Source organism: Acanthopagrus latus, chromosome 4 (assembly GCF_904848185.1).
Source record: "Acanthopagrus latus isolate v.2019 chromosome 4, fAcaLat1.1, whole genome shotgun sequence".
Classification (NCBI taxonomy): domain Eukaryota; kingdom Metazoa; phylum Chordata; class Actinopteri; order Spariformes; family Sparidae; genus Acanthopagrus; species Acanthopagrus latus.
In genome coordinates, this window is record NC_051042.1 from 19823029 (window position 1) to 19834554 (window position 11526).

Genomic DNA, 11526 nt, shown 5'->3' on the forward strand with positions numbered 1-11526 from the left:
CCATCCAGCATCCGGCTCCGTGCCAGACAGCATATGGACAGATGTGTAACATGATTGTCCGTAGTCATTTCCAACAGGATCACCCTGCTCCTCCACAGCTGCTGTGATAACTCGAGAGTTACAAGTTTTGAATCTACACACAGAGCAGACAAAGCATGAGAACCCTAGATTTACAGAGCACCAGGCTTGCAGTGACTAAGCCAATACCTTCCAAAAAGAAAAAAAGAATGTGAGCATGAATGCATAGCATGTTCACAGCAGCTCTCGGTATACGTCATGCGGCAGCTTTGAGAATACCCACAGAACCAAAGGCATTCACTGGTATGGTCTTGTAAATGCACTGCAGTGAGAATCCGGTGAATTTGGTTTTGAATTTGAAGGACTAGAGATACTAATCATCATAGTTTATCCCAAAGGACTGCATTGTAAACAAATCCACCCTTGAACCACACTCCGAAATCAAACCTCAGTCACATGAGTTGCAAATTGCAAGATGGTGAGTAAAATTCTCTGGCTGTAATAACGATAATGATGGTAGTTAAGTGGAGATGCTTGTAATCTGTCTCTAACACATGTGGGCCATGAATTATTAATGTTGCCCAACCAACTGAGGAGAGGCTGAGAGTGGAAAAAAGCCCCCCACCACCTCCTGAAAAAAATCTGGAAACACCCAAGATCCTGATTTCACCTCATCTTCTAGTGACATATCATACAACTAAAACACTTTTGGTGTAATGGAATAGTTAAGATAAACATTTTATTAAAAAAAAAAAAAAGGTCATGATGAAAATGTGTTAAGATACCAAGTTTGAGATAGAAATAGAAGACGAGGGAAGCCAGAGGGGCTGCAGATGAATTCCTGCGCTTGCCTGGCCTACACTCTACAAGTGGTCTGGGGCCGGAGTTTTTGTGGGACTCTTGTGGTTTTTCAGCCAATAAATCCTCTGCACATATTTAATCCAGTCAGATGTGCTGCAGGAGAGGAGCACTGAAGGATGTACGGCCATTACTCAACAGCCCACATCAGAGAAAGGAGCCCGATATCTCTACATGCCCCCCCCCACCTCACCAGTTATAGACATATTCGTCATCAGACAGAGAGCCAGACGCAGGGATCATAAAGGAGGTGTGAAAATTGAGTGTGAAAGTTTATTGAAAAGGTCTGAATGTCTGAAGGTTTGGTAATACCAATGCTCTCATGCTGTTATCTTTCCCATATGATGCCAAGTGTGAGAGATTGGATCTTTCACAATATATGTTAGAGGAGATATTTGATCATGCATCCTCAGTTGTTCATAACATTGTTTGAGATTTTGTGGGTTTTGGTACAATTAAGTGGAGAATAACAATAACAATGTTCCATCCTTATTAGTCTTATTCAGCAAGCCGTCACTACACATTACTTGTGCCTGTCTATAAATGCAAACTTTCATTTATAAGTTTACCCAGCGTTTTTTTCACTGCACTCATAATTTGACTGCACTCAACATGTAGCTGGCTACAATACACTGATCTCTGCCATTTATCCTGGCTCTGACTTGATTTGTACTGAAGGGCACACTTCCATTAAGTTGATGGCAACAAGATCCAAAATATGCAAAAAAAAAAACTGTAATATGCAAAGCAGATGTTCTGAATTTAAGCTATGTGTGCTTATGCTAATGCTGATATTCTGAGGCCTTTATTTCATGGACACAATGGAATAAACTGGAACAAAGTTGTAGCTGTGTGTTTAGAACATGTCAACAAATGTTTGTTCATTTCACAACATTTTTAATCTATGACACGTCGTTTTTTTCCAACATTGTGTTTTTGATTTGACTCATAGAGACACTGGCAGCGTTGATTTTAAGAAACAAGGATTAAATCAGCACCACCACTGTTAGTACACGTGTACTGTATTGTCTTTCTGCTTGGTATTCTTTCTGTGGTACAACCTGCTCATTACAGTCAGTCTGGTAAACTACCCAAACATCTCATGACGCTCACTGCTTTTGTTCTTTGCCCTTCAAATTCCCTTCGAGAGTTATGTGACTGCTACTTAGCACATCACCACATGGTTGCAGATTCATTGGACACTCTCTGCCCACTAAAAAACTACAGAAAAGACCGAGAGAAATCAATTTGAAATGTCAACAACACCACAGTGAACACACATCAGAGGGCCATCTGAGGCAGCATAGGATTATGCCTGGAGACGTTTTCTTCAGCAAGCAACCTTCCAGTTTATGGGACACCTGCGCCATCTTCTGTTCATTTTCTGTCATTGCTAGGATTTTCTTTTAAATCTCAGTCTGACCTTCTTCTTTATAACTCAAGCTTACACTCTGTTTAGATCATTAGCAGCTGTGTTCAGATCGTACACCCTTTTTATGCAGAAATACCTGAAGGAACCATTTCAGGGTTTTTAAGGAAATAAGTGGTTCATGATGTGTGTGAATCCACTTACAATTAAAAATCTGAGAATGTAGGTGTTCGGGGAATATGGTGGGGGTATCAAGGGATGATTTCCATATTTTTAGACTGAATACATTTAGCTAACAAGGATATAAGGAAAAAAATAAATAAATCCAAATCGTATTCATGACAGTGTGGAGAAGGCTTTGAATCAGTGTTTAAGATTCATAGTTCATTTGATTATCATTCTACAACACAGGGTTGTACAACAAAACAAGACAAAATATGGGTCAGATGATATAAACTGTAAAGCTGCAGATGAATGCTGTTTCATCTGCATACTTCACACCAGAGTTCTCTCCACGGCTGAGAGTGCAGTCGTGGATGTACAGCAAGGGTGGAAGTAACTCATTACCTTTACTTTTTTCAAATCTGTAATTTTACTCATACCTATGTATGTATTACACCATCAACTTAGTTACTGTTTAAATCATAACTGATGTATTACACAGTGTAATCAACAACTGTTTAAATCATAACTAAGTACTGAGTACAATTTGAATTCATCTCTTAACCCTCCTTTATCTATCGTTTCGTCACCAACAAGGCTGTCTGATCACAAACGAGACAATGAAAACCCTCACATACGGACAAAAAACACAAAGCTCTGCAGCAGGCGCAGGTTCTGAGAGGTGATCATGACCACTGAGCAGAAAAGAGCAGAGGCTGGGAGTAATTGAGACTGAAGATATGGAGAAACAGAGAAACCCCTTTTATGCCTGCCACTGATGATCATTTAAAACATCAATGTTAAATAATAAGTAATACCCTGAGTTTGAGAAGAATACTTTGTACTTTTACTTAAATGCGCCATTTGTAGGAAAAGTGGATTTTCCAACTCATCAAACAGTGACGCTCTGGATCAAAAACTGACGCTTTGGGATGTTGGACAGTCATTCAACTTTTCTTACAAATGCCAAATATAAGTACTTTTTATTTCTAGTAGTGTTTACTTGCAATTGAGTAATACTCCAGTAATGTAACTTTACTTGTACTTGAGTATAGTTTGTGGGTATTCTTTCCATCAATGGTGCACAGTGTGAAATATGAGGGGCTGAGCACACAGCCCTGAGGGGCTGCAGTGTAGACCTTCATACTGGGATTTTTTTTTTGATTCATTTTTTTTTTTTTTTTAGGAAAATATAACTGCCCAGCTAACAGACTACATAAAATATTAAATTAATGAATAAATAATTCATACCTCAATATATGTTGCAGCTGTTGTTGGGGAGAAGAGGCTTAATTAAAACCTATTTCTAAAATGTTGCTATTCAAAAAAAAAACAAACAAAAAACCCTCAGTCTCACGTTTGGCAACAAAATTAAAAAGAGTAATTCATTAACGCGCTGATTAGGAGTATCATCAGATCTAAGAGTAGGGTGATGACGCCTTGGACCATTTAGGACATATTTTACTGACAGGCATTCTTGAGGTTAGCAGAGGGGTCCTTGTAGCCGCTGCCGTTACCATTAGCTCAGCAGCAGCTGGTGAGAACCTGAGCATCCTTCTAGAAGAATACCACTGCAAGTAAAAGATACGGACTGCTCCCATACGCCAAAATCTCTTTGAAGACAAAGAGTATAAAGGTACTAACTTCGTGTCATCACTAACGAATGAATGTTTACTCTGTTATCTGTTCAGTTAATCATCCTCAGTCATGTTTTACTCGAGACGACTGAACAAAACGAGTTGTCGCAGCGTCCCGAGCTGCCCTTTGTTATTCCGTTATAAACATCTTGAAACCACATATCGTTTTCTGAACACAAAGTAACTGTTCTTGGTTGATTTAGTTCATCTGACATCCGGCTAACTGAGGGCATTAGCCGCATAACGTTAACGAGCACGCTAGCTCTTCAGCTAACAATGGGGGGAAAAGGAGATTAGGACCAGCGCTCTCCGCTCGCTAAACTGGTGTTTTGTTGCTAGCTAACGTTTGCCTTGCACCAGTGAAGAACTAGCTGGTGAATGAAGCCCCTCAAAAGAAGAGTTTACAGCCTCAGCTGACAGTACGTGACTCACACGTTAGCTGTTACTTTAGCTAGTCGCGTATTGTTAGCATCCGTCAACAAGGTTAGCCGATGTCTCCAAGGGAGCTATGGTGTTTTAACTTTGAATACAAGGCCGACATTTTAACTTGTGTTAACGCAAACTTCCTCTGGCAAATTCCCGATTTCACGCTACTTCACGGACGTTATATGTATGTAACCCCAACTAAGCATGTTATTACTTAGCGGCTAACATTTCCTCATGCCGCAGGGGGGGAACAGTTCGCCACAATCGGTTTTTATGCCGTCTTTAATTCGTCGCTCAAATCAGAGACATTTGCTCGAACACGTCACTATCACTACCCATGGCCCGGGGTTGTCGGTTTGAGTCCAGCACCGTGGGAAACACACCAGTGTTGCTGAAAGTGCACAACATCATCCTCGCTAACCTCAATATCGGATCTATTTATATGAATCATCAGTTCATCGTCAGGTGGCTGTCGTCCCAGTTAGAGTAAATAGTTAGTAATGTTTACATAAAACGGAAAAGGAAAGGGTAATATTGTAGAGAAAGGAAAGGAAATCGAGCCGTGAGTAGCTTTTTTACGATTAAAAAAGACATTACTAGGGTTTCATTAGCCTCAGAAACATGTATAGACACACAGACGTCCATAGCTCCATTAGAAATGCGCTTTTATAAAAATCAGATGATCTCAGTGTCACCTTGCATGGGCGCCACAAACTGCTTGTAAAGCAATGATAATTTTACCATTCTGATTTAAATAACCCAGACATGTCTATATATGTATCTGCCACGTGTATCAGTAATAAATACCCAAATTGGAGCCCCGTTTTAGCACACCTATTCAAAATCCCTCCACCTGCCTCTACAGCTAAAGTGATTACAGAAAGATATCAGAGATATTTCATATGATGTATTTTGGATACCTAGATTTCTGCCTTTTCACTCTGGTTGTTTGAAAGGATCAACTGTCCACACACTGCAGCCTATAACCTTAATTGAAATAGAGCAGTCCATGCAAAAGATGGGTCTCTGATTATATAGTCTTTACCATGGCTAAGATCTGTTGTTACATTTGCCTTTGCTTGTTCCTTCTAGTAGTGAACAAAAATGTTAATACATTTCCAAAAATTTAATTTTTAAAAATGTTCTCCCTTTAGATGCCTTCAGCGATGGTTGGAAACAGTGCTGTCCAGTCTGCCACTCCAGAGCTGGGAAATGGAAATCATTGTGAGACTATGAAGCAGGTTCTTGCCGTGGTCGATAAGAAGGTTCGCAACATGGAAAAGAAAAAGGTATCTGTATTTCATAAAAAATATGGTGTGTCATCCTACTGTCTTCTTTTGCTTAAGCAGGAGGTTAGAGTTGATAGTTTTCCTGTAGCAAAAGATATGACATGATTATCCCTTTTAAAGATGTGGGAGAACAGAGGTGAAAGCATCTAACCACATTTTGATTGTTAGAGGAGAAATGTGAGAGTAGGTACTGTATGCCAGTGGGTTATTAAGTGTTTCCTTCAGGTATATGCTGAATGCACCTCAGTGAACAGAATTAAGCCTGTCCCTGGTTTCTGTGCTGGCAAAACATAGCATCTCATTTTCAAGACTCAACAGAGTCTTCTCAGATTTGATACACATAGTATACAGCAGCAATTCTCTGTCTGTCTAGGTTCCATTTTGTACTTATCACCATAACTTGTGTCTGGAAAATAATTGATTCCTTTTTAAGTAGATTCTACTTCACATATAAAAGCACATTGACAACTATGTCTTGCTCAGCCCCGAATGTCTGCAAGATCAGTTTCTCTTAATCGAGGAAGTGATTTGTTTTTAGGCTGTTGTTTTATATCTTATCTAAAACTTTGATTTCTCAATATTCTTACAGTCCAAACTGGACGACTATCAGGCAAAGAAGGATAAGGGAGAAAGACTGAACCAAGATCAACTGGTAAGCCAAGAAAGCGGAAATCAATATATCAGTTATTTTATTGGAGTCTGCTGTGAGTTCAATACACTACAATCTAACACACCTACATGAAAATACATTTCAAAATCCTATCAGTGTTATGTCACATGTTGGATCTATTACTCTGTGATGTTCTCTTTGAGCGAAATCATTTCTAAAATGATCTACAAATCAAAATGTATTTCCAACCGTAGGAAGCCTTGGCAAAGTACCAAGAGATATCCAACAATCTTGAATTTGCAAGAGAATTGCAGAAGAGCTTCCTGGCATTGGGCCAAGAGGTGAGTCCTGATTTACTGTTGTTCTCATAACCTGCTGAATGTGATGTTATAATTCATTTGTAAAGTTTTATAAATATTATATGACTCTTTACCAACATTTAGTTGCCAAACATCAGGAAACCCTTTATTCCTTCTTAGTCCTAAGTGTTATTAAAAGCAAATTCTTTATCAAGAGCTTAGAAATATCCTGGCTATCACTAACTGTTCTAACTGATGTGATACAAGACTTGTGGCTGCACATCCTAACAACCCCACATGACAAGAAGTCACAGAATACTTAGTGCCTCAGAAAAGCTTGTAATATCAGATGATTGGGTTGTGATTTGTTCTGAAACCGTTGTGAACAAAACACATCTGACTGCGGTGTTCAGGTTCAAAAGGCGGTGAAGAAGTCTGCAAGACGGGAACAGCTGCAGCGAGAGGAGGGGGAACAGCGGCGGTTGAAGACGGTTTTGGAGCTTCAGTTTTTATTGGACCAGATGGGAGAGGACAGCGTCAGGCAGGAGCTTAAACGGCCCGATGCTACTGGTTCGCCTGTGCTCACTGAGGCTGACCTCACATCCCTGGATGAGTTTTACAAACTGGTGGGACCTGATAGGAACTATGATGTCAGGTATGAGACTGCCTGTGCTTCTATTATTTAAGTCTGCATACGTCTTTAACTGTTCATTGTGTAAGGATATTGATTCCTTTATTGTCCTACAAATGGGAATATATGTGTGCCACAGCAGCCAAATTAGAGAATATTACAAAAAAATGGTAACAATAGTAAAAAAATATATATAATTAAAAAGGTAAGAAATAGAATAAACTTGTATATACATATAGAAGAGACAACCAACAGGACAGCAGCCGATTATATTTTTCCCCTGTTGTGTAACATACAGGTTGACTGATCAATACGAGGAGGCCTCAGTACACTTGTGGGAACTGCTTGAGGGCAGAGACAAGGCTGTTGCAGGGACCACATGTAAGTACTTACAATTCTTGATCCCCCACCTCAGAAACACAGCTAATCAATTGATCCTTGTACAGTATATGCATGTCGTTAAACTATGCCTTTCCTCTCTAACTTGCCACCTTGTGTTTGTTTCAGACAAGTCACTGAAGGAGACTCTGGATAAAGTGCTGCTGAGTGGTTACTTTGACAGAGCACAAACTCATCAGAATGGGACATGCGAGGAGGAAGAGGAAAAAGAGGATCAGACAGTGGTGGCTGAGACTAAGGCTGTGAAGCAGCCATCAGAACCTGGTAACTAACAGCACATTGGCAGCACACGTGTGAGATATGTCTTTGACCCTTTTTCAAAACCTCCCCTCACACTTTCTTCTTTTTCCAGAAGTAACAGCTACTGAAAAATACACTGAGCCAGTTAAAGTGGAAACCACAGAGGTGAGATTTCTTTGAGTGTTGCTTATATGATGTATAACAACCTTACATAAATCGCAATTTGGCAGTAGTTAAGAGCTGTTTTTTTCCTGTTGTATCTAATTCTCATACATTTTCTTGTTTTATAGTTTGTAAACAGACAGTTCATTCCAGAAACAACGTACAGCAGTACAGACAAAGACCAAGTGGAGGAGTGGACAGTGGAGGCTCAGGTGTGCTGCAGTACAGCTTTACTATAGTACTTTATGCCTTAATACATATTTATTACAAGCCTTGTATTTATGTACTCTAATGTGATTGTCGCTTGTGTCTGTGTTTTGAATAGATGGTGAATTCCCTCGAGCACCAGCCCCCTGCCCAGCTGGCTACAGAACCAACTGTTACTGTGGAGCACGGCCCTCCAAATCCACCCAGTGACCCAGTGGTCAGAAAGCAGGTAGTGCAAGACCTCATGGCCCAGATGCAAGGGACGTACAACTTCATGCAGGTAAAGAGGTCCAGCAGATACAGTAGTGTCCAGCTTAGTGCTGTTACTACTTACAAATGTGTTATTCACACTTGTAGATAACTAATTGATTCATCTAGTGAAAACTATCTCCTTTCACATAGAGGTCAGGTACAGAAAGGACTCTTAAGTGTGGACCCACTTGTTGTAAAATAATGCTTGATGCAACAGTACATTTACTATTGTTTGGCTCTCCTAGGACTCCATGTTGGAGTTTGACGGCCATGCTCTGGACCCAGCCATTGTGTCCGCCCAGCCGATGAAGCCGAGGCAGACTGTTGACCTACAGCAGATGGGATGTCCTCCAAGTGAGTGACAGTTCATTTATCATGACTCTGAACAGATTTTCCCACAGATTCTACAGAGTAGGATCTGATCCCTGTTTTCTGATATATTAGCCTAAAAGCATACCTGTATCTGTTTTTTTTTCCCTTAAGATGCGTCTAAAGTCTAAACTTTGCTCTTTGTTTCAAATTTTCTTCCAAGCAGCCCTCTCAGAGTCCAGACTTCCCCCAACGAGTGCAGTGTCTGGACCACAAGAATCCTCACAAGTAAGTAGTGTGGCAACCAAGTGGTTGGACAGACTTGGTTGCTTTGATTTGGCTGAAAGAGCATCGTGTCCTCTGAATAAAAAGAGTAGTACAGCTTATTTCTTACATTTCTAGAAGCTTTGCTGGTGGAGTAAATGTGATGTTCTCTGACATGTCATGATATTTCATACTGTGTATGAAAAGGAGATTTTGATTTCATTTGGATATGATAATAAGGTAGGAGCAAGTTTTAAGGTGTAAAATCAGACATTCTGTCCCACGAACTCTCTGTAGTCCTAGGTTCCTTGCCTTGTTATTTCCCTCCTACCTCCCTCCCCAGGGCTCGATGTCTCTGTCGTCTGAGCAGTCCCCCGCCCCATGTTCCCTGTCTTCTGCCTTCCCACCTGTCTCCAAACCCCCCCACTCTGGAGGCATCAATGTCAACGCAGCACCCTTCCAGTCAGTTCAAGCGGTACGCCTTCTTTTTGGGTCCAGTCAAACAATGTGAATGTGACCCTGCTTGGAAACTGTGAGCATGTTGTATAGAAATCAGGATATTGTTTTGATTTGGACACACCAAAAACTTTTGTTTCCCTCCTCAGGTATTTAATATGAATGCACCTGTACCTCCAGTCACTGATGGTCAAGCAGATCCTCTGAAGCAACCCAGCCAGTTCCCTGGTGGCTATGGACCGGGCTTTAGCAGCCAGTCAGAAAGTACTGTAGACCCACCTGAGATCCCACAGGAGACATTACAGTCAGGTGAGGGTACAGCTTTGGCTGATTGCTTGGCATCATCTCTACATTGTCCCGACAGCCTACGACTTGCAGTCATTCACAAAAGCAGCTGAGCCGCTAATTTTCAATGTATTTGGTGACATAAAATGCTGTATTTATTTTTCCTTCACATTACCATCAATATGGATTTGACTTGTACATGATTTGTATCAAAATGTCTCTGGGTGTATTCCTAAAATTGATCATATCTGATCAATAGCCCCTTTCCGCAAGTTGCATTTATGAGACTAAAATGTCTGACTTTTAGTGAGGTTGGCTTTATGAAAATAAGAATATATAATAAAAAATAAATGAAACACTATACTTACAAAATCTTCTGTCTTGTTTTCTTTCGTCCAGTTGTCAGCGGCTTCCAGCCTCAAGACCCCGTCATGCCCTCAGCAGGCGGCCATGAAGATCCCTCTCCAGCTGCAGGGTTTGGACAGCCGGGCCAGTCCTTCTACAACAGCAGGGCTGTGCCCAGGGGTGGACCCAGGACTGGCCGCGGCATGATGAATGGATACCGGGGCTCCTCCAATGGATTTAGAGGTATAAGCATTAGGCAGTATTTCACAGAGATCCGACAGTCATGTTGCCTCATGATTCTTTGTAATGATACAGTCCATGTAGCACACTGTTGATTCAGATGCTTCTTGTCATCAGGGGGATATGAAGGCTATCGCCCCCCCTTCTCAAATGCTCCCAGCAGTGGTTATGGTCAAACCCAATTTAACACGTCCCGGGACTATTCCAATAACACCTACCAGCGGGTAAGATTAACTTTCATTATTAATTAATGTAAATACATTTTATGTACCCAAAAAAGATCAAATATCTTATTACCTGTTATTCATTGTTTTTTTCTTTTGTAAGAATAAAAGGGTAGTTATTGTAAATTTTTTTTGTTTCTTCAAGGAGGGATATCAGCAGAACTACAAGCGGGGAGCTGCCCAAGGACCTCGAGGTTTGTCTCGAGGAAATGCTCAAGCAATGCGATCCTAAAAGGTCCTCAAGGCCGTCAAGTTGCGCCACGTTTAACATTCAGGTTCTTTGAATGTGTTTGCCCCAGCTCACTTTTATAACAATGTTTCCTTTCTCATTGGTAATCTTATTTTTTTAACTCCTGGCCTACTTATCAGATTCAGCCTGCTTTGGTCTGTCTAGATCCTCTTAATGTTTTAACACAAAAATGCTGAACTTCACCACATGTAGGATTATCAGCAAGTCTGTGTGATATAAAACAACAAATAGATATTCCTGTAAACTTGAAAGATTTCATTAATTTATTTTTTGTACAAAATAAATGCAAAAAATACCCTGCCACTGTCGATCTGATTCCATGAGAAGGATTTTCTTCTGCCCTGTGCTGTCAGCCACTTTTTCCTCTTGATCTTTTAATTTTCATAAATCCATTTAATGTTTTTTTTTGTTCTTCTTCATTTTATTTTTTTACCCCTCTGTCATCTCCTGCACCACCACCTCTTTGTACGCTGATGTTATTGGTTGAGACTGTTTCAATAAAGTTGTGTTCTATTACCCTCTGTGTAAGGATACTACCTTCCTACTTTAGTGTTTGAGTTTGTAAGTTCGCATATTTCAGTTATGTATGATTTA

At 40.5% G+C, this 11526-nt stretch overlaps 1 protein-coding gene across 3 annotated transcripts; it reads left to right on the forward strand.

Annotated features, from left to right (window-relative positions):
• The first annotated feature begins 3884 nt into the window (after positions 1 to 3884).
• On the forward strand, positions 3885 to 11448 carry caprin1a (cell cycle associated protein 1a). 3 transcript variants are annotated; one of them, XM_037095392.1, is made up of 17 exons: positions 3885 to 4043; positions 5625 to 5759; positions 6349 to 6411; positions 6624 to 6710; positions 7082 to 7323; positions 7598 to 7680; positions 7807 to 7962; positions 8051 to 8103; positions 8229 to 8312; positions 8426 to 8587; positions 8805 to 8913; positions 9092 to 9156; positions 9476 to 9607; positions 9738 to 9897; positions 10273 to 10461; positions 10576 to 10682; positions 10828 to 11448. In XM_037095392.1, the coding sequence occupies exons 2-17, from the start codon at positions 5625 to 5627 to the stop codon at positions 10912 to 10914; spliced, it is 1914 nt and encodes a 637-aa protein (XP_036951287.1). In that variant the 5' UTR covers positions 3885 to 4043; the 3' UTR covers positions 10915 to 11448. The 3 variants fall into 3 exon arrangements, with proteins under 3 accessions (XP_036951287.1, XP_036951290.1, XP_036951288.1); XM_037095395.1 differs by having other exon boundaries at positions 9095 to 9156; XM_037095393.1 differs by lacking the exon at positions 3885 to 4043 and adding an exon at positions 4311 to 4463.
• Positions 11449 to 11526: the final 78 nt, after the last annotated feature.

Excerpts from the sequence above, each read along its gene's own strand:
- caprin1a (XM_037095392.1), top strand. The coding sequence starts at position 5,625 with ATGCCTTCAGCGATGGTTGGAAACAGTGCTGTCCAGTCTGCCACTCCA. Across the intron at positions 8,313-8,425 it reads AGTGGACAGTGGAGGCTCAG|ATGGTGAATTCCCTCGAGCA; the intron begins GTGTGCTGCAGT and ends TGTTTTGAATAG. Across the intron at positions 9,898-10,272 it reads ACAGGAGACATTACAGTCAG|TTGTCAGCGGCTTCCAGCCT; the intron begins GTGAGGGTACAG and ends TCTTTCGTCCAG.